Source organism: Athalia rosae, chromosome 8, assembly GCF_917208135.1.
Source record: "Athalia rosae chromosome 8, iyAthRosa1.1, whole genome shotgun sequence".
Lineage (NCBI taxonomy): Eukaryota > Metazoa > Arthropoda > Insecta > Hymenoptera > Athaliidae > Athalia > Athalia rosae.
In genome coordinates, this window is record NC_064033.1 from 974,569 (window position 1) to 998,215 (window position 23,647).

Sequence of the window (23,647 nt, forward strand, 5' to 3'; positions counted from 1 at the left end):
CAACCGTATTTGTTGTAATATACGTTAGAAAATTATTTCAGATCGTATTTATCTAGAGATTTACGTACATGTATGTATGTTTACGTGTAACGGGTGAATATAAGTAAGTCTATTCACATCACGATGAACTTTCTAATTAATTCGCATCGCGTTTTGAAACCGGCACAAAAATTAGTCACACGAATAATAAATCGCTTGTTTAATGATACGAGTATGAGGTGTACGTACCGTTAATTAATAAACAAATAAATCGACGGATATTTCAGACGATGCAAAGAGGGCGTGAAGAAAACATTTCGTAGTATATCGCGCCGGAGAATTTACAGCTGTATAAAAGGACGAAATTTGGGGAATATTTTATTTTTTTTTAAATTATTCTGCAAGATTACAAACGTACGTATGAATGAATATAGTACACGAGTTCAACGGTGGCTCAATGTAAAATACGTAGAGCTTTGCGAAATTGGGTTAGTAGTTACGAAAATTTTTCACCAACCCATACTTATAATGAAAGACTTCTAAAAGAACTCTGGACGAATAAACGTGTACATTATAACGAAATTCATAGTGGAAGAAAAAAGAAAAAAAAAAAAAAATGCTAAAGAACAAACAAGGAGAGGGAGATAGAGAGAAAGAGAATTGCGGAAAGTTTGTTTTCTGATAATAATATTTTAGAAATATGTGGATCGTTCGTCGTGAAATATTTATAGCTGTATATTAAATCTGGTTGAAAAATTTCAGATAAAATAACTCGACGATGAAACTGGAAGGTTAGACGGTTATCGGTTTATCACTCGTACGGTTGCCCGTCCTTCATATACGTCCTCGTAAGAAGCTGAACTTTAAGCTGCGGCAAACTTTGTGCAACGATACATCTTTATAATTTAAAAAACGATGGAAAACGACAGTGGATTCAGATTACTGAAATTTCGTACGTAACGCGTACGCGAAGTTAATTAGAAAGAGAAAAAAAAAAAAAAAAACCGTGGGAAAAGAAAGAGTGGACAACAGGGGGGTAAAAACGATCGCAGAGAAACCGTCGATCGTAAGGGGACAGCGACGATGCGATTGCCAATATACTTTCGATAAAATGATAAAAAAAAAACGTTCGCACGTAAAACTACGCGTCGTACCGGTTCGATCGTCACGATGAGTAGCGCTAGTTTCTACAACGCGGTGATTATCGCAAAATGCAGTTTCCCAACGCGTCTGTAACGAACTCTCGCCCGCATAAATTACGATATTTCGATCGATCCGTTTTTCAGAATATTTCGAAGAGCGGAAGTCCCGTGACTATAAGCGCAAAACTTCAGCTTTGATTCCCTCGGCAGTTATTTCTTCGGCAGGTTCATCTGCATCGCCGATTATCGTTGGATTGTCACGGGTGAATTTCGAACGACGAGGCGACGGCGACTGTGGAACATTTCAGCAGGTGAAGGTATTTTGTTCGCGACCGTAAAGTTTAATCGCAAGAAAATCCAGGCTCACGCTGCAGAACAGTGTGGAGAATAAGTGAAAGTACCCCTAAGCCAATTGAAGGCAACAATTCCGTTCATACGGGTCTACGTACGCAACGGGTATTGATAGAAGCATCGCGAACGTATAGGTGGATAAAATAATCGTGCCAACGACGATATACCACGCTCGTTTAAAATCTCATTTCGACGACGACGACGACGACGACGACGACGGTAATGATGAACGCGGTGCGAAATACTTCCTGTCACGAGCTATTTATTTCATTTCCTTTTTTATTTTTTTTTTTTTTCATACACCTTTTGACTCGATGAGACGATCAATCCTCTCCGGATAGTCAATTTTACCGTGCATATGAAAGTTCGAACAAAAAAGGATAGGAATCGTCGCGTACCTGTGTCTGTGGAAAAAAAAAAAAATTCGTCCGTCCGGATAAATATGAGATTGAAAGTGAACGGAGCGGTATACAAATTTTGAAACGAATTAAATTGCGAATCGCAGACACGCACACGAACCGATATAATTATAAAGCGATCTCCAAACTGGTATGTAAAACTACCGTGGCGTATAATTTTGATGCTTTTGCTTTTTTTCTTTTTCTTTCTAGATCGGTCTACCGTACGTACGTCAGACGCAAAGAAATCCTCTCTCGATTTTATTTCAACGAAGCCGATGAAGAGTCGGAACGGTTTTTAGGCGAACGTGAGTCGAATGCGGTGGCTATAGGTGCAGACGTATCGATATTTTATTTTTATTTTACCCCGCACTTGTCGATTCACGTGACGCGTTGAGGATATAGGTGCGAATGGGTGTCAAGCTAGCTTTTATTTAACTCGCAAGTAATGACGAGACGAGTGTCGTTTGGCAGCTGTCCATTGTCTCCACACGCGATCGGAGAAAAAAAAAAAAAAAAAAAAAGGAAAGAAAAAGCAGCAACGGTAAACCGTAACGATTGATTTTAGTTCAGTGGGACGTCCGCGCCCACCTCGGCAAAGAGGATACACCTAGATCCGTAAAAACGAAATCACTTTAACCTGGAATAGGGGTGGTGGGTCACCCGATCGATCGAATCGACGGAGAATTACGTAACGAGGAATACTGGCGACACGTCGAAAGACACCTAGAGTCTTCCTCCTTCGCAGGCCACATCGCTCAACGATGACCTCAGCTTTTGTTGGAGATTTGTTTTTGTAGCGAAGAAATTGAACGAGCACGTCCTCCGTTTAAACGGTCTATCCCGCTTCTATGATAATATCGTGTCTGAGAATATGAATTTTTTTCCCGTCATCCTTTATCTCCTATTCTTTCTCGTACGCCTTCGAATATGAGAATGAATTTTTCCGGTACGTCCGGACAGCGCGGACCGAGGGTTGGGAGGAGGAGAGTAGGGTTGAATAACGGACAAAGAAACGTTCCATTTTTAAATCTCGCCCGGATACGTATATACGTCGAGGGCATATGGGAGCACCATTTACAACGCGTTGTTTGAAATTCAAAAAGTAATAAAAGGCGCTGGAAGGGAACACGTACGCGTATTCGAAGAGCGTACGCGAAGGCCTTCTAAATTTCACGTGACCGGCATTCAAACGGTGCCCGCGTACACCGGAGTACAAAGGTCTCTACGAAATGAGAACTTCATTTCGGTAACAGGTACAAAATAAATTCTAATCGCAGCTCGTACTCCGGAGCAGAAAACAATTCCAGGTCCACGAGGGTGTGAAGGACGAATCGATTTCCGCCACGAACCGATTCGGGTTTAAATAGAGACGAGGTTCCAGTGACAAATGTCACGAGTCGTCCTCTCGAAAAAATGTTGTTGTTTTTTTTTCTTCTCGTTTCACGCAGTTAACGCTCGGAGCGAAGGGTCCAGACGTGATTCGAATGGAAACTGTGAATTTAAAATCTCGGATCACAGCGACGCATCTCACGGCCTATCTAGATTCATTTTTACCACAGTCCTGCCTAAAATTTATCGTTTCATCTCCGCGACGGATAAATGTAGAAAATCGTACGATTCGAGCTCAGCCGACTAATTCGCAGCGAGACGCGCAACGATCGATCTGCAGGAGCGCGCCGCAAGGACGTCAGGAATCAGATCTAAAGGAGTCTCAAGACTCTCCATACGTTTTAATTAAAAATCTAAAATCCGCAATTAGAGACCAATCACAGCTACACTCCGACTACACTTCAAAAAAAATTTTTTTCATACGCCACGTGTCAACGGAACGACGTGCAGACGCGCTGCCACGTGAACAGCGTCTACGTCGGGCGTCGATTTCTATGTGTGAGAATTAAGACAAAAGGCAAGTATGATGTACATTGAAGTAAAGAAAAAAAAAAAACCGTGGAACGCGACGCGTTTCTTCGGCGAATATCAAAATCGATAATATCGACACGAAACGCAGAGATTTCGTACAGAGAGTTTTGCATCGCTATGAATTGTAGAGGTATATCACGCGGTATAACAAGAGCGAGAGTGCACCGATTTATCATTATAGAAAGCGAGAAAGAAGTATGAAAGAAATAAAAAAAAAAAAACAGAGGTGGTCAGACAGCACTTAGCTGCGGGTAAAGATGTGAGAGGTGTACGAGAGTATAGGTGGAAATAGTACAGGAGGTAGGATCGACTGACATTCCACGCTCTTGCGTAATCATCCAGTCAGGGTTTTCGTACGCGTATAACTCGTTCGAATCCCACACCGTATTATATTATACGGGGATTACACACGCCTCGGTCAGGCCTACCGATCTATCCCGATCGTTCGTTATTACGCTACCGAACGCTATCGACGCTGTGAACTCTAATTTTTCTTCTACATTTTTTTTTCCAAGTCACACGCGAGAACCAACGGCACAGAAATAGGTACCTCGGACCTTGTGGGTCGACCCGTACACTTCCGGGGTGGAATTTTCGCTCTTATTTTTACATCGATCGACACGATTTCCAGGATTAATTTTTTCGGAAACACAGCGTTTCCCCAAACGCCGTACGTGAGAGGCAACTTCCGAAAGCTTTTCACATATTTTTGCTTCAATTTCGCGGTTATTTAAACACCGTACGTTCCACTGAGGGGGCAGGGGGTCGACACTCGGCTATGGCTAAATTAAGGAATATTATAAGCGAAACAACTCGGAGGCAGCGCTAAAAATATGAACAGTGCAGAGGCAATGACTTCCATTTCTCGCATGTTCGCGTACGTACGCGGGATACGGGGTGTATCCGAATCTTTGCATCGCTGGCTGGCTGGGGGGGGAGTCGATGAAATTTCGTAGATACTTAGCGATGAAAATATTTTCTAATCGAGACGAATTATTATCTCGTCGTGCAGCGGCCTAATGCCCGGGTGTTGCGAAAATTCGCTGTCCCGAGTGATTGACGGGTTGCTGTAGCTGCCGCTGTTGCCCGCATAATCACGGTCTCAACCTGTCCCAGTTTCGAGATATAAAACGCCCGCAATTTACGTTAAGCAATTATCATAAACCACACGACCGTCTGACACACAATCAGAAGGTAATTACGATTATCGAGGGTTGAATTCGTACGATATTATTACCCCTGTGACGCGTTCGATCGACCAATAAATAAATTGATAGAAATATAATAATCGTGTATCGGGAACGTTATCAGAGATGTGAAGTATAAAGTTACTCATTTTTCCGAGTAAGTCAAAAGAAAAAGGTGCGGTCCGCGTATATTATATTGTGTCTACGAAAGCTCCTCGTCGGCGCGATCCGCAACGGCTCAAATAAAAAGATGAGAGATTACCCCGTAGGTGATTGCGTCAGGAAGAAACCAAACACCTCGCACGCACACTCTGTAATAACTTTTGGCGAGATAAGAATCTCGGGGAAATTCGCGCTCGGAGATAAAAATTAGCAAAGTTGTCGAGCGTTATGTATAATGCATGCGCGTAATCCGGTTTTGCCGATTTTCTAATCCGGTGGAGACCACGGTTTGCTTCGGGATATCGGATCGAACGGGAAGTCGGCGGGGCGTTTCCGCGCGGAGGGAAAGTTTCGAGGATTTTTCGAATACCGCATATCGTGCAAATATAACGGCTCAGTGTCTTTTACGCTCCGAGCTAATTGCCCATAATCGGACGATAATCTTGTAAGGTTGGCTTCGTTAATTTAGAACACATATTTGGTTTCTACTTTCTGGCCTAAATGGCTAATTTTCAACCGTGCGTCGCACACGTCACACGAATAGCGGATTGACTTTTCAACGTCCTTGTAGTCGACCCACGCTACGAAGAAGGTGCGGTCGCAACGTTCTTCGGAACGCGAAGAGGATGTTGATAATAAAATCGGGTTAAACGAAACACGAGAATCCCATCGGCTTTCTACGCTAAAATACCAAAACCTTCGACGACAATTAATCACCGCAAAACGTACCTACGATCGACTCGATCGCTGGATGCACAAATTCCACACGTCGCGATTACCGTTCGTCAAATTATTCGTCCGCAATTTTCAGCTACTTCGGTTCGAATCGACGAAATATATTTTGTTTTTTTGAAAAAAAACCGATCAAATACCGAGAACGGTTGCTAAAGAATGGAAAAACAAGTATGGTATTTTTCGGCGTCAAAAATTCGCGGAGGAATAACCGATTCGAAGGACGACAGCCCCGCTCATCCGAAATATCTGTGTGCGAGTGTCGCGAAATTTTTATCGCCACGAAGAATCAGCGGCGTTACCTTGAAGAGACATTTTGAGGAGGTTCGTTACAGGTATACCGGTCGGGACATTAACTCTCTCGGAGTTTTGCCACACTCAGGTGGGTGTCAGGTGACAAAAATGGACGCGACGTTCGGGGTGTCACTGAAGAATCGTGCGCGATATTCTCCGAGTCGTACGTTGACGTCAGGCGGCACGCGATTAAAGGTAGCCTTGGCGTGGAATTTTGCATATCGATAAAGAAACGAGAGAGACGAGATAAGAAAAATAAACAAACGAATAAAGAGGCAGGTTCCGATCTTTGTTCGATCTTCGGGGAGCGTAGGTATAAAGTCGAACCCGCTTAAAGAAGCTAGCCGTTCTCTCGCTGGACCAGATTATACCTCCGATAGAATTTTCCCTTTTTTTTCTCTTTCTCCCCCCCCGCATTCGAGAACGTGAGACGAAGTCAACGAACTTTAGCTAGGCGACGAATTTCGACGCCTAAAATACACATGGTGGGTCATTTTTTATACGGTAGATAATATTTTTGTATATAACGCAGTCGATCAACGCATCGAAAAATAGCTCGAGAAATTTTTAGACGATGAATATGACGCAACGAAGATTCCGAATGGCCGATACCGCCGACGTACGCGACGGAATACGAAGAGAGGCGGCAAACTGTGTACGTACCGCGCCGCGAGTTGCGTTGTGGTAGAAATTTTAGTTTTAAAATAACCGTGCATAGAAAAACAACCGCACGAGGAGTTCTCGAGAAAGTAGGTGTAAACAATTTTCCCCTCCGATATACCAACGCTCGTTTCGTTAATTAAACAATCGTACGAGCGGAGATTCATATTTCGCCTCATACGGGAAATGCACGATAGCGATCTTTGTGCGTGCCAAAAGTAATATATCGATAAAAAAATAAGCCGAAGCCGATCTGAAAGAAGTGAAGGACGAGGAAAAAATTTACAAGATTCGTAAAGCGACGTATCGGAAATTGTTCGGTAACTTTAAACCCGGGAAGAGCTAGCCGGTCGTCTCACGTCTTCTTTTGCTTTCGGACATCGGATTTAAACTTCGATGTAACAACCATAGGGGAAATCGAACCACTGGGTAGGGATCGAAACCCCTCAAAGCCGCGGTCGTGAATCAGCCCCTATCATAATTTATCCGAGAAACGAGTATGTGGGAACTGTATCGACGCGTAGTCCTGAAACCTGATATAATTCAGGACGGAAAATTTTTCGCGATCGACGATCCCCGGCGGACGATACCGCGGGCGAACTTTTTACCGCGACAACTCACTTGGTTCAATCTGGGTACGGAAGCCGATCTTCCGGTGATATTTCTACGACGAAGTTGACGCGCCCGCTCCCTGTCGCGTCTGGTGCTCTTCTCGTCCTGTCGGGACAGTAGCGGCGTCCGAGGACCTTCTTCCAAAGATCTTACTCGCAGTAAAATGCATCCCGCGTCCTCGTCGACACCGGCCACCGCGCTGCACCGCATTCCATCGGCAGTTTCCCCTCCGTTGAAATGAAAATTATTGTATCGTTCGACTCCGTTTTCCCGCGCCTGCCGCGATTCCTCGAGGGAATTCGAACGCCTCACTCCCACCGCCTCGCCTCGGCGCCGCACAGGATAACGTGCGGGACGCCGGGCGTCCGGAGGATCCCTAGCACTCGGGTGACTCGAGTCGATTTCCGATCTCAATGAGGAGGGTCTGGCCCTCGTTCGCCTCTGGGAATTCCGGGAGAATCGGAGCGCCGGATTCTCCTCCGCCGATTTTTTTCCTCCTCGGGGCTCGACGTTGTCGCGCGTAGAATTTTCCCGCGACCCGCGGAGGTCCGCGACGAGAACTGTTTCGCTCGTATCGGCGCTACGCCGCACGGCTATCAGTCGACAGCAGTTGGCACTGCCCCCAGTTTCCTCTTCGGTAACCAGCATCCGAAATAGCCGAAATTTGACGTCATCCAAACGAACGATAGCGGCGAAAAATCTCAGGGGTATTCTTCGGACGGACCGTTCGTTCCCGCGTGAGCGATAAAATCGACATCCGAGATCGCGCTCTAATTATTATCTCCTCCGACAATTTTATTCGACCCTCGATGGATTCATTTCTCTATCGGAACGACCGCGTGTCACACCGACGCATAAATGGGAACACTGAAAAGCACCAACGTATTTTTTATTTTTTTTTTTTATTTTTAAAAAATCACTTTTTCGGGGCAACGTCACCGATTAATTCCAAAACTGTGCACTTGTCGTTGCAATTTTCCTCCCGCACCCCCCGAACACTTTGGATTTAATTCCTCTGACGTAGGTCGGGACCGTGCGACGACGAAACCGGAGAAACGAAGCAAACGGCCCGCGCGCGAGTCGCTGTCCTACTGATTGTGTGAGCCGTTGCTGCAAGCTGGATATTCCACTCTCGCTATCCGACTGCCGTAGCCGACGTATATGCGTGGTGTTACGCCCCCTCCGCACCGACCAATCGTTACCGGGATCAGCGTCAAAATCGCGTGATCAAAAACGACATTTATTCGCCGGAAATTAGATCCCTACGTCCATCCCCCAAAAAAATATCATCCCTCGGCGAGCGTAATTTTTAATCAGAAAAAAAAAAAATTCACAAAGATCACGATGCGGATATCGTCTGTATCGTTCGATTTTGAGAAGTTTTTCGGAATCGATTAAAAATCTAATCACATTACCAGAGGCTCGGAAAGGCGATCCGATCGATCCGTTGGGCAGGATATTAATTCTGCACATGTAAGGCACATGACCGATCGCTATATGGCGTTCACTTCCTTCGTGGTCAGTTGTAATGCTACGGCGACTCTCCGCGGGCTTTCGCAATAGATTATGTGTACAGTAGTTCAGAACTGGATCGAACGATTTTTTTTTTCTTTCATACAGAAGACCATAGCCCCTGCACCGCAGTAATAGAAACAGGGGCGATGATCGCCGATGATTTTTCACTTTTACAAAATATATATCATGCCAAATTTTACGCTGGCATCGAGTGCACTTTTTTTTTCAATCGCAAGTCATGTTCCTAGACTCATAGAAATCGAGTCCCTCAGCCAAACGCTAACGTCTAGATTTGTGACGAATTATACCACGCCGGTGAAAATTAAAGTTGGGTCAATTTTTGCAGGCCTTCCAAGTATAATTCTTGGGGGGGTAACTCGAGGCTAATTATATTCTCGTACCTGGTTACGATTCGTATGAAAATGGAATGTTTCGTTGGTGAATTTTTAACTAAATATTTGCGGTCGATGGATGAATTTTCTTCGCGTCGAACTAGCAATTGGCGGTATTACGTAATCGACGATTAAAAACCGTTCGATTATACGGAGCCCGCCTTTCGAATTCCTGTATAAAAGACGTAGTGCGACGGCTGGTGGGGGGCACATGTTACACTCCGATCTTATCACGTACACCCAGAATCCGCACTTTGGACAACTAGCGCGACAAAAACTCTCGACTGCGATAAACGAACGAAGAAGAAAAAAAAAAAAAAAGGAGAAAATTTAATACGGAACAGAAAACGAAGCCAACAACTCGACGAACGTGAGCCAATGCTTCTGAAGGATAACTTGGCAATTTTGCCGACGTCAAGAATCGTCGCCGTACGACTGCAGGCAGCCAGGCAGGCAGGCAGGTAGGTAGGTAGGTAGGTAGGTAGGTAGGTAGGTATAATGGTTAGTCGTCGTTGCATTCCACGTAGTTTTGATCACGTTCACTCGCGTTGACCTATAACTGAACGCGAACCTGTTTTACACGCTTCGATAAACCAATTCGTATACGTATATGACTCTCGTATTTACCTGCTGTACGGTAATCACGTGAAACGGCTGTGTGAAAATAAAATTAACGCAAAACTTTTCAATTTTCAATGAAAGAATTTTCCCAAAAATCTAGCGCTCTCAACGCGCACGTTGTAACGGTCGATAAATTTTTAGAATTCTTCAAATTCCTTCACGATTGCGGCGTGCCGAACACGTGTGGGTTGGAAAAATTCTTTTTTTTTTCTCTCATCTCCAAAACATCCTCACAGATCGCCGAAATTTATTCTTCAGATAATATGCCTCGAATAAAAATCGTTAGGGGTGATCAGAAATCTCTCGAAAATCTATAAATCGAGCACATCTAATACCGCCGTGGTTTCTCATTTTTTTATTAATCGATGACACTCGTTAATTTTTTTTCAAATACGATTCTCCGAAGGCGACATTGTTCGGTAATTGTATAAACGGTGATCCATACTACACCGAACTAATCGAAGGAAGACGGTACGAGGTTCGGATTATGGTCAATAATAATCGGTGTTGCTTGACGAGGAGTGATAGCGACACACGCACACACAGAGGTATTCCACGACGGAGGTATATTGTTTGCTCGAGAGAGTGTTTGCGGAATGTTGATGAGGGTCGTTTCAAGAGAGCGATGAAGACGCGAGCTACGGAAGACCGAGGTTCAAGGGTACGTGAGAGACTCTCGTCTCACTCTCGAGCTGGCCTCGCTGCATTTGTTTTTTTTTTTTCATAAACCGCTGCACCGTTGCATCGGTTCAAAGATCAGCTCCGCTTAGCTGACGGTTCAGACCTCTTCCACTGATGAGAAATTAACGACTTAATCGTCGCGCTGCACGCGTCTCTCGACCGAGCCGGCAAAAATTTGGCGTAGCGCGATTATCGCAGTTTTATTGGCGGAGTTCGAGACGCTGAAAAATTTCTCTTCGAGTTAAGGAGCTATGGTTATTTCGAAGCCGTTCGAAGGGACCAGTGCCCGCGTAATTCTCGGTAGATCGCACGATACAAATTTGAATAATAGGAATCGATCTTGTGCGTCAATTTTCGCAGCCCAGATTCTCGGGGTGAAACTTTCCTCGGAGCCGCGGAGCCGCGGAGCCGCGTGACCGCAAGAATCGTACGCACGTTCGCATTCGCGTTTCATTATCTTACGCGCGTCTCGATAGCAGGAGGATACGGGTGAGGCGATACGTTGTATTGTCTTCCCGGAGAAAAGGGCAACGGAATTAACGAAGCCATTAATCCTGCAACGGTTCGATCTCCGGTTGTCAGGATGTACCGGAGAGATTCGGAAGACGTGAGAGACCGGCTGACGATCGTTGGCTTTTTCCACGCATCGTTCGGTAACCCGGTTGAAGAAGAAAAAAAAAAACCGCGTGCGTTCCAAAAAAAAAAAAAAAGATAATTTATCGAAGCGAAAAATATTATCGCGTGTCGCGACGATAGCGTATCGGGGCGATCTGAAGTCCGATCACGATTTTGGCGAGGTACAATGGGATACGGAGGCTAGTCTCTTTGTATATTTCGCATTTACATGGTAACGCCGACCTCCATTGGTGCAGCAAACGACCTCCATTCATGCAATATGGGATAACGGTTTCCGCGTAGGTGACTACGACTCGATACCCGCGGGTACTGCTGTTTACAAATATACGTCGTCCTAATTATACGACGACGACGTCTTTCGTCGTTGATATCTGGAGACCATTGCGAGATCTATATATCCATCGATCGCTGATATTTTTCTTCGCTTTCCCACATCAACGATACGAATCTGTAAAATCTATCAACGGCTCGCGGTGTCCCTGATGAAAAATTGACGCAATCGTATCGCGAGAACCGCGGCAGTAATACAACTATAACGATTGTATATAGGTGCTACGTAACTCGCGTGATCCGAATGACGAATACGGACAGGCATTCGATGATATTTCTGGTATCAATTGATACACCGGCGCATGGTTGACGAGTACAAGACGCTCGCCGATCAAAGGCTGACTTATACACCAGGATACATTTTTTCACCATAGAACATCGGTTTTTACCTTTTCATTTAAGGAATTAAAAAAGTTGAAAAGATGTAAGGTGAAAAAAAAAAAAATCAGGCAAATGGTGAAAGAAAATTCAAGAGCTTTTCGAGTCCATACGATTGGCGATTCAATCGTTTGTTTGATTCCGATTCAGAGCGAAGTTTATTACCCTCTTACGGTTGGGTGTATAATAACCGATGAGAATTGAGCGTAGGGGAGACCGGGGCAAGTTGGAGGCTGGGGCAAGATGACGAATTGATTGTTTTTAGAATATTTTGACAGATAGCGCCGGGTAAGTTATCAAAAAGTGTTAAACACTCTTCTACGCAATAATATTTGCGATATAGCTAGCGTGGCAAGGTCATCCGGCTTTTTTACGGAGGCATTGTGGTTTCAGACGTGTGCGAAGTAATATCTGGAGCTCAAGAAAATAGTTGTACACAACTACAGATAAGCAAGATCGGACTTGTGAATTAATACTTTATTTCTATACGCATATAGATCCTAGAGATCATAGAATCTCCGAATTTTCACCAATGTACTTTTTGTGGGGTTCTTTTTTTGCAAATAGTGGCAAATGGGGCAAGATGGTGGGGGCAAGTTGACGGATCGTCCTTATCGAGATCTTTGCATGTTGTTTAGTTAATTGATATTTAGGCTACATACGATTGTGCAGCTCATTGAATTAATTGATAAATAAATAAATGAATAAATTTATTCACGATTCAATGTTGGCATGTTCTAATGTCGAAGGAGCAGCTCAGTTCGTTTGCGACCAGTGTTAATTGTATATCTAAGCTAAACTACATAAACTATGCGTATTTGTATTTTCATATCTTTTATGGATTTGAATAAACTGAAGTATATTTTGACGAAAAAAGTATTTTTTTAGGCCCATTAAACCAAAATCTAATATTCGTCATCTTGCCCCGTGGTCGGGGCAAGATGACGAATTTGCAGAATTTCGGAAAAATGGAAATTACATAGTTTGTGAATGATCGAATTCAATGTCAATTTTTTTTTTAATAGCTAACATCTCATACTTTTGAAAAATACCAAAAGATTTTGAAATTCGCTTACAATCGATTAAAAAACCGCACTTGAAGCTTTACGTCTCCAACTTGCCCCGGTCTCCCCTACGTATAACGTATGTGTACACACAGGTAGTATATACACACATCGCGTAATTCTCGTATCTTATCGAGGCGTGGCGAACAGGTGAACGTATGAATTTGCTGCTCCCCGTCCGAGGAGCACATGGGGAGAAAAAGGGGGGGAGGAGAATAAGGAGGATGACGTGTGTAATTATTAATTACGACCGATCGATCGTTATCGGAGTAATAATTTCAAAAGTAACGATTACAAATCGTACAATAATTGTTTAATATCTTTCTATCCGCGAAACGGCACAAGGCGTTCATACTCGTTACGCCCGAGCCCGCACCCTTGTTTGTGTTTAATAAAGAAATTGCGAGTTTTGTAACAACGATTATTAAGGTCAGACTTTTTCTGATAATGGATTTCATTCGTTTTAATTAATTCGCGAGGAAAGAAAAAGAAAGAAAAAAAAAAACAGGAGAGTTGATTCGCGAGCCGTAATTACACAGCGCGTTGCACGTTGCGTTCATAAACGTCTATATATGTGCTGCAATTAGAAATGATCGGAAATGTTGTAATTAATGATTGTGAGGTGAGGATGTAACTGTTACATCCTCACCGCGAGGCATACCCGCACATGGTATGTAAACCCGATTCGACTTTCGTTTGAAATAAATAATAATGTAACGCCTAGTTGTACATTGCGTACGAGCCTGCACGAGGACCGACGTGTAAAACGAGGAGTGCAAAGTGGAACGTCGCGCCTCGCCTTTTACTCTACGTTTTTCACGCGGCGAAGGTCGTTAACACTTTTGGCAATAAATCACTAACGAGGAAGAGAAGAGAAGCAGCGGCAGCAGAAGCGCGTAAAGGAAGCGAGCTGTTTTAATGCGCGATACCCGCGCATCTTCGACGGTCCAGGTCTCGCGTGGGGATCTTTAAAGTGCCGCTCTTCGTACGTGGCAGGCTAATTATTAATCGCGATCGATTAATTGGATGCACCGACGGCTCGAGTCACATACGCAAAGAGGTCATCGGGTCAGAGAATCGGGACGAGCGTATATTATCGACATCCAATTTGCCGGATCCTTATTCGCGGCAAGGGCAAGGGAGCTTTGTTTCGAGCTTGAATGTCGTAGGAACGCAGGTTGATAAAAGAAAAAAAAAAAATAACAGCGGGTAATCGAAATGCAGGTTGAGCCTTTTCAAAGTTCTGATTGCAATTTATATCGCGTGGGTGTCGGTGTTTGAGGAACAAAAATTATTTAGCTGCAGTGCAGCTAGATACCCGATCAAGGGCGTGCAGGGGTAGCGGACGGAAGTGGGGTGATAAATTTAAATCAGAAGCTCGCGGTAATTTCTGGTTAACTTTTATCTGCGGTATTACACGCTGATTGGATTCCTTCCTTGGTTCCTCCTTTTCGAGGCGATAAACCAAGTTGAGTTCGGTTCTAAGTAAAGTTGCTAGACATTCCCAGTCGTGCAGGTATGCTAGACGGCGGTACGCGCCGCTCTCCGATTGTGATATCGAGCGAAATAATTGCCTTGATTATCGGAGGCGGGGGAGAGCGAGGAGGTCGGACGGGAACTTGAAAACTATTTCAATTTACGCGGCGTTCAACGTTTCAACGCTGTTCCAGGGTGTCGACGATATGTGATTCTTTAGCGCAGCACTAGGTGGCAGCGCCTACAAGGTTCCCTTTCAAATCCTGCGCTCTTTTTTAGCGCAGCGCTCTCCATTCAAATCACACGCGGGACTTTTCAAATAATCACATCCTCCGACGTCCCTCCGACATCCTGCGATTCTCGTGTGAGTCGGGAGCTTTTTTTCCAGGATCGGGGGCTGATCGATCGTTGATTATTCGCAGACAGTGACTGATAAAAAAAGTATCTCTCACCATTGACGTGAAGTAAAACTTCTCGAAGTCACGTTCGTGGATTCTGGCGGCGGGTAGGGTGGTAGCTGCGGGTCGGGAATGCCTCGACAGAGTCTCTTCACCCTTTTTGCAGAGCCAAGACAGAACCTGAAATAAAAATAAGGACACGATAAGTTTGAGATTTTCAAAATTTCGTATATCCAAAAAAACGTAGGAGAAGAAAGCAGAGACCGCGAGGGTGGTTGACGGAAGAGGGAAGTTCGCGCCTCGGGAGACGATCCGAAAGAAACGCGGGAGAGGAGAGGGAGAACGTGAAGAAGAGACGAAGAAGAGGAAAAAGCGAGAAGAGGTACCTAGGCGAATCTCGACTCCTCTGCACACCCGACTCGCTTTAACCGGGTCACTCGGGCAATGGCTCTCGGGAGACCATCACCCCGCGTTTGCCCTGCAGGCGAACTTGGCGGAGGACAAGGACCGCGATATTTCTCACGAATACCTCGACGCGCGCACCCACATCGGCATCGGTCATATCCTATCTGCCTCACGAAACGACTTCGCCTCGTTTTTCAATCACTTCGTATGTTTCCCATTCGCTTGACCACCTACGAGCGCACATCGAGAGTGAAACTAGGTTACAGGTACAACCGAATAACCGAGCGTCGATCCAGTTTTCACTAGATCGTTTGGTGGCCGGATCGTATCCCACGGGATTTCTTTTTTATTTTCATACACATAACTTCGCAACAGGATTTGCATTCTCTTTATACGACGCACGTTTAAGACGAAGGTATCCACGTCAGCCGAGTGTATAAGCCGTAGCTGATATCCTGAGCTTTTGAAGAAGCCGCTTATAAAAACCGCTTTCCGCACGTCAAGCTTTGCATCATATTCATCTCGTGTACGTACATACATATCCGCGTACACGTGTATGCGCGTCCGGTATATAAACGATGTCCCGCGGAGTATTTATTATTTGAAATATTCCCAAGGTTCTTAACTCTCGTAGCTTCGGCGTTTCCTCGGGGTCATCGGGACGTTGTAACGACTCAGCAAAATATCCCGGTAAGTCGGCGATGGAGGTCCTTCACCGCGAACGCGGGCGTATCACTCGCGATACTCGCTCTTTCGTTTTCTCTGCCGATTCCCCGATTCGAATTATCCGGAAATTGTAGCGTTTCGCGATTCGACCGACTCCGGATCAACCCCATCGAACCCGCTCGCGAGATAGAAAGTCCAAAGATAAGTCAGTTATTGGCGGAATCGGATTTCGACCGGTTACTACCGGCAGCTATCTTCGACGATTGAAATAATTCAATATAACGGTTTTTTTTTTTTCTCTCTCTTCAATTCGCTGACCACATGGGGTGGGATTTATCGGGTTTCGTGTACACGTAATAATACACACACACATCCGTAGAGGCACGCGATTGATTTATCGTATCTGGCTCGATGTTATCGCTCCAAAATGTTGCAACAACGTTCGAGCGACCGCCGCTTTCCTCCTTTTATACACACTTATAATTCCGATCGGGGTTCGCTTTTAAACTAATGGCATCTACGAGCAACGACGTACGCCCGATCCAAAGATCGTTTCTCGTTCGGTTCACGCGGTAGTTCGCCCACGCCGAATCGACTCGCTATCATTCAACGTTCCCCCGTACCTCCTTATGCGCAACCCACACATCCATATACACGCGCGTACATTTCTCTCCGACGCTCTGCACTTCGATCGACGTTCGGTGCACTCTGTACCGAAATAATGATAATAACCAAAACAATTGTATCAATGAACGAGACGACGTCGTAACCCGATACCGATCGCACACCTCTGTACAAACTTCTCGACTAGATCCGCCGCAGCCCGCACATGTAACCGTTCTCCGGCTCGACGTTCCGGAGGTTCGCCGAACAATTTGTTGCGTACGAATTTATGCAACCGAAGATCCGATCTCGCGATCGCCGATTCAAATTTGAATAATCCCCGTACCGCGTTCCGAGCGGACGTGTAACCGATTAATAAATTCTTTTCCATCTTCTTCGCACGCTGTTGATGTTCAACGCGCCTAGAAAGTGCGACAGTCTAGTTAAAAGTGATTAATTGAGGAACGTTGAATTTTTATCCCCTCAAAGTCGTGGGTATCGTGCGGGACAAACGTGGCCCAGGTATGAATACCGAAAATCTAGAGACACGAGTGATAATATCTCGTCCTGATTTTCGCCAAAAAAAAAAAACTTTTGGCTGGCGAGCAAATAAAAAAGAGAGAGAAAAAAAGAGGCAAAAAATTCCTCGCAGAATCGCGTTGTAATACAGTCGCTGTTATTACTTCACGTATCAGGTGTGTAACGCGCTCGTCGTTAATTAACGCCAGACGTCGCGACGTCTGGTGCGGTACCAGGAGGCCCCATCGGCAAGAGTTTTCCTACATCGCCGAGCAACCTATTAACGAGGAGACGATTTACTCCTAATAAAAAAAAAAGAAAAGAAAAAAAAAAAATGAAAAGACGCGTGTAATATTTTACGAGCCGAGCGGTTTCTTCTCGCGCTCCTTGTAAGGACTTCTCTCTCTCCTCTGTACCTCGGCAGCATCGGTCGCGTCCAGTTTTAACTCGTAAAAAAAACCGCATAACGTCTCCCTTCGCCTATATGCTCAAAGGAGTTGTTATCAGGTAGCATCGGTGACATTTTCATGCGTGTAACTTGATCGTTACTTTTCTGTCATTTATAGTTACCACGTTCTCAGGGTTCGGGTTCCGAGAAAATTCTATTTCGAAACGGTTCGACTGGAACGGGAGAGTACGTATGAAAAATTTTAAAAAGTTAAACGGAATCGAAAGAAGAAGAAGAAGAAGACGGAAAGAAAGCAGCGGAGAATAATAATGTCCGCGGCTTTGAAAAGCTACACACGTTACACAGGATATTTTCTAGCTGTGTAACAAGCCGAGTGCTGAACCCCTAACGCGATAAGATAAGCGGAGCTTCGGAGATCCTCCTTCGGAGTCTTCGCCTCGCCATTACACGCTGCTGAGCTATATACCAGGCACGTGTAATGCATGTAACCCTTCGAGTTTCACGTTTACCTGAAAGTTTAAGGACCTCTGCTCGTATCGCCGCTAGACTACAAGGGTATCATTGTTCTCCCCACATATTCGTGTAGGGAGAACAAGAACTACAATGCGGGGGCGAGTACGACGAGTCGTAGAACGCGGACTAAAATTTAACCGTCTCTCTTTCCGAAGGGAGGTGTTTTATCAGAGTTTGGATTGCGCTCGCGCTGTTACGGTGAAATATATATTTTTTTCTTTTTTCAACGGGGAATAAAAAATGAAAAATCATCGACAAACGACTCACTTCTGCGGGCCATTGAGTCCTCGTCGAATCAACGGCGTACATGATATTGTTTTACGTCGTAACGCTTCTATCGATGAATTCGCACATGTAGAATCTGCAAGGTGACCTTGCCCGATTGTGAGACCCGATCCCTTCCGGGCCAAAAAATTCACACAGTTCACATTACCACCGCGTTGCATACGGTCGCACCGTAGCCGGAGAACTAGTCGACGGATTGAATTTATCGTCGGACAATCGAGACCCGATTTCGTATCACATTTCGCGTAATCATTTCATCGACATTTCGCGGTGAATTCGGAAGTAGAAAAAATCGACTCGGAGACGACGAATCTCCTCGGTTCGAACGGACGTCCACTTTAGCGCGAGGATTCCTTCGCTCCGGTAGCGACGGCTATTTTTTTTTTTTTTACGCTCCGCGTTACCCGCACCGTCGACGAATTAAATCGCGCTCGCGTTTCTCGGTTCGCGAGATCTCTTTCGTATAGAGAGATAGAGAGAAAGAGAGAGAACGTTCGGATGCTGCGACCGCGAAAGACTCACTGGTCCGTAGAGCGCGATGTGGACCAACTGCCGCAGACTCCGGTGCCCCGGGTACGGGTCCCCCCCGACGTCGGGCGAGTCCCAGGACTCCGAAAGCGGTGGTTGTACGTTACACGCGTTGATCGCCGCGTACGCAGGTATATCGCCGTGTACGTGCACGTGTCGTACACGGCGAGTTACACGCGTCGTTGCAGGTAAAATTGAGTCACTCGAGAGTCGAAGACAAACCCCGACGAGCGCGGACGGGAGGCCGGGGAGTGCAGGTGCCGGATTTTCTTTTTTTATTCCCTCCTCCTTCTTCAGTCGATACCTTTTTTTCTTTACCAAGCATCAGCGGCCGCGTACACCTAACGCAATTGCCCTCGGTGATCGTAAATCATTGTCTTTACCTTGACGCCCACGCCGCACCGACCGGAAACTCGTTTCTCAATCGCATCATCGCGACCGAGGAATTAGTGATCGGGTTCGTCGATTTCGTCGCCAGATATGCGCCCGACTATTTTTTCCAGGTGTCTCGCTCGATCCCCGCCGCCCGATCTGGGAGTGCGAGTGAAAAATTCGCGTATCGATTCGCGCCCAAAAGAAGAGATGAGGAATTCGTTGTGCGGCCGAAGAATGCCCGCGGTAGAGAGATGCAAATTCTTTTTTAAGATGGCCGCAGGAATGCGGGACAAATAAAGTAAAAATAAAAAGGAAGGATAAAGCGGGATAAAAAGAAATGACGATGATTTTTTTAAACCGTGGTCGGCTTCGAGGCTCCGGCACCGAGCATCTCGCGACCCGCATGGTCGTGTAAAAGTGCAACCTGCAGCCACGTATCTCGTCACGGTGTTTGCAAAGTGCGCGCACGTACTTTTTTATAATATATACAATATTTATACACGGGTGTACGGCGCGCGGCACATACGAGGGCAGGATTTAATCGAGGGACGTATCGCGTTTGCGGAATGCTCAATCACAGATCGGCCCCTCTCGATATAATAAGAGTGCGTAGCCGAAAGAACGAATAAAAAGTAAGGAGAAATTCCTCGAGCAAAATTATGATGCACCGGCGGCTCAGCAGGTGCGACTTCGCGTTCCCGTACGAATAAAGAGCCATTACGAGAGAAAATGTATAACATATTTCTGCAAAAAATTCCCCGGGTGACCGAGTAAAAAAAAAATATACAATATATTTATATCGGCGCGAAGTGGTATGAGAAAAAGAAAAAAAAAAAAAGGATTCGAGAAGGATGGATGTAAAAAAGATAGGTAAAAACCTATCGGCGTGCGTTGCATAATATCGGACGTATTGCCGATTAGATCTTGTATGTCGGTGTATCGGCCGGTCGTAGAAACGCATCGGCATCGGCATCGTCGGCGGCCAACGGAATAACGTGACGTTGACGGACAGCGCCGCTGACCGTCTCCACAACGTCACGGATTCGTTGTATTTCACTTTCGAAAGCTACGTGTTTCGTGGCTGCGTACAACTCGGTAGGTGTACGTCTATCTCCGCACGGGCCCTAGACGAACGGCGTGGAAAATTTTCATCTCGCGCGGTGTAGATAAAACCAGTCGGAAACAACGTGGTACCCACGCGTTGCCCCGGCGTACGAGGATCGATGTTCGATCCCATTACGATCATCGCATTCTGATAATTAGAAGCTACCAACCGGACTATCCCTCTCCTCGGTGTCTGAACACCGGGCGGTGCGTAAGACCGAGGGGGTGTACTCGGGAGATAGCTGAGAGAATCGCTTCGATTCCACTAATTATATTTCAGGGTTCGTTCACCCGTACGAAAGTGGGAAAAGGTTCTTTGTGAAGGAGGAGGAGGAGGAGGAGAGTAACGATACGACCGGCGATCGTAGGAGAGAGAGAGAGGTAAAAATACGGAGGAGCGCAGTTTTCTGAAAATACGTCAACTCGTTCGATTCTCCTCCGCGTATAGGACACACGTACGTAGAGCGTAATGACGATAATGACGAGTACGCTGCAACCGTAATGTATAACGAGGAACGCGTCCTAGAAATCGGACCCCGAGGGATAATTGGTAATTACGCGGTGGATTACCGGAGGATAAAATAAAACCGTGGATATTTATTTACATAATTTCCGTAAGTCCGTAATTTTCCCCGTCGTAATAATCGCGAGGCAATTTTTCAATGGATAGACGCTCGAGCGTTTCGCGTACTCTACGTACCCTGGACTCCTCTCTCGACTTGACTCGTGTAGCGTTTAAAAATTTACGTATCCGTACGCGTACCGATTGGTTAACAACGTACGTCACGTTGTACGTCAAGCGTTGCACCTTACGCACATCGGCGGCTAATTCTTACCTATGCACCCGACGTCGCAATTGCGTCGAACGTATATTTTACTCGACTACTTCGCTCAAACTTTATCGACGTCGCATTTTATCTGTATATATATACAACGCACCCGTCGATTATTACCCTCTGTAAGGCTGACTACCTACTCCTCATTACATCCAATCAATGCATCCATCGCCCAATCCACGCCCCGTCTTACTTCGTCTCGGTGCAAAATACGAAATGTAACTATTTCGAGAGAAAAGAAAAAAGAAAAAGAAAAAACACCCCCCCCACCAAAAAATAAATAAAACGGAGAATATGGTCCGCGCGGTTATCGAGTCCGGAGACTCTGCACGCGTACATAAGTAAATACAAGGTGCACGTGAAGTTGCACAACATCTCTAGGTATAATTTCGCGTAATAATTTCTGGAATAGCATCAGCCGGGTGAAATATCAGATTGTTCAAACTTCTTTGTACTATTGTTCGAGGAGCGCATATGATCGTGCAACGGGTATATGTTTTCAGGGCACCGTATATACCTTTATACATACCCCTACCGTACTTCGGAAACGCGTGCTCGAGGCAAGCGGCCTCTTTTGATCTGATAAGAGATGCGTTGGGCATAGGCAACGAGGGCAGAGGAACTTATTTCTCCGCCGTTGTTTCTTTCTCCGCATACACTTTTTCCTCCCTCCCCCTTCCTCCCCCTCCCCCTCCTCCCCGTTACTCAGGTGCATCATCCTACTAGTTTTGTACGCACGCAAGAAGAATACCCGCTCGCTTATCGCCTCTCGGAGCTAAATATCGTATACCGAAGGTCCCGGTGGTTCACTCCACCGAGTGATACACGCTGAATAAGAAGAAGAGTCGGACCCCGGTTGGCATTTAATTCCTGATCCCGAAGTGAGACGAGGATGAAACGCGCGAGTTCTACCATCCGTTGAAAGTTCGTCAGTTCGAATTTCGGGCAACTCGTAGATGCGGTTTCGTTGTCCGTCTCCATTTTTTCGCTCGGATATCTCGTGGCTACTTTTGTAGCGGACTCGACGTCCGCGTTAGCCTCGTGAACCGAGTAGACGCAATAAGGAACGAGTTAGGTATAAGCGAACGGCGGTCCCGATACCATTGTTGTAATACCACGGTTTGCCCATGCAAATGAGGAAAGCGGAATCTCTTTGAATCTTAAGCGTCGTCGTTGGTGCAGCTCACAGCACTTTAGCGCCATAAAGGAGGCTGCAGAAACGCGTTCTTACACACCGCGCGCGCCATTTCATAAACTTAAACACATTATATCTGCGTACCCGGCTACACGGGGTTTCTAAGAAACTACGCGGCTAGGCCAGGGGTCAACGATCAGCTAAAAATACTACCGGTGTTAACGCTAATCTTTCTCGCGAAACGAATTTTTTACCTCGATTCGTTTGAGCGTAATTTATTATTATTTTTTTATTTCTTTTCTCAGTCGACGAAATCAAAGCCGGCGTTTCGAGGAGCTTGCGCGACTTTCTCCGCGCTTTATTTTTTCCAACTCCTCGACTTACGCCGATATCCGCGGGTATAGTCCGAGATTTAGAGATATTCAGCCGTTGTTTGATCCGTTGAACAATTTCGATAACTGTTTTTTCGTCGTCGTTGATAATCGACGACGAGTTCGGGACGAACGGATGCCGCCGCAAAACCGTATTTTACACGGCGATTGACATGACCGTCTGACCGTGAAATGGCGAGGCGAGTCGGCGGCGTTAACCGCATCTCTAATCCCCGGGAATCGACGATTTCCTATGATTAGGGCACGAGCGCCGACCAGGCTGACTATTAAAACGGCGCAAACTTAGCGCTTCGCTCGGATAAACGCGGAGATTCTCAACTCTCGACGATCAACCTTCTTCGGGAGAGTCTCACTTATTATCATATTCACCCGACTTTAACGGTAGCGCTTATAATTTATTGCGTACGGTCGCGCAAATCTTTTAACAATCGTTACACCCGAGATGAAACGATTATTGCCGTGAGCTTAAGTCGGAGGGCGAGCGACGATTTCGACGGGTTTCGCCAAAAACGGATCAGAGGCGTCGTAAAAATCGTCGGTTAAAAGAAAAATTTATTGCGCTGCAAAAGCGCGGGTCCCTCGACGCGGCTCACGGGCGCGTTTCAGAGATCCTCGATATTTCGTAACCACGTTATGGAAAAATTACACGCTATTACATAAACATTATTAGCTCCACTTTAATCTTCTCGACGTACTTATTCTCGATCGTTGTCTGATTTTTTTTTTTTTTTTTCTTTTTGTCGCTCGACGGAAGATAACTAAAGCGAGAAAATTACGGTGATCTTGTTTCAATAGAAAGTAGTAACTGATACGAACGCGTGAAAGATAAAAAAAAACTTATTATTTATTACAGATAAGATACGCGGAATAGGAGGTCTAATGACTTGAGTCTGAATGGTTCTGAAGCTGCTGAAGCGCGCGAAGGCGAGCATTAGGGGAGTTTGAT

At 45.6% G+C, this 23,647-nt stretch overlaps 1 protein-coding gene and 1 long non-coding RNA gene across 3 annotated transcripts in view; one reads left to right on the forward strand and one right to left on the reverse strand.

Annotated features, from left to right (window-relative positions):
* LOC105692398 (rho guanine nucleotide exchange factor 40-like) overlaps nucleotides 1-23,647 on the reverse strand; it is a 121,611-nt gene that overhangs the window by 9,118 nt on the left and 88,846 nt on the right. Inside the window, 1 exon segment of the mRNA XM_048659852.1 lies at nucleotides 14,986-15,111. Coding sequence (XP_048515809.1) covers nucleotides 14,986-15,111 — 126 coding nt within the window.
* LOC125502123 lies at nucleotides 1,372-2,580 on the forward strand. 2 transcript variants are annotated; one of them, XR_007279976.1, is made up of 3 exons: nucleotides 1,372-2,021; nucleotides 2,084-2,178; nucleotides 2,439-2,580. It is a non-coding gene; the product is annotated as an uncharacterized LOC125502123 (long non-coding RNA). The 2 variants fall into 2 exon arrangements; XR_007279975.1 differs by having other exon boundaries at nucleotides 2,084-2,275; nucleotides 2,439-2,575.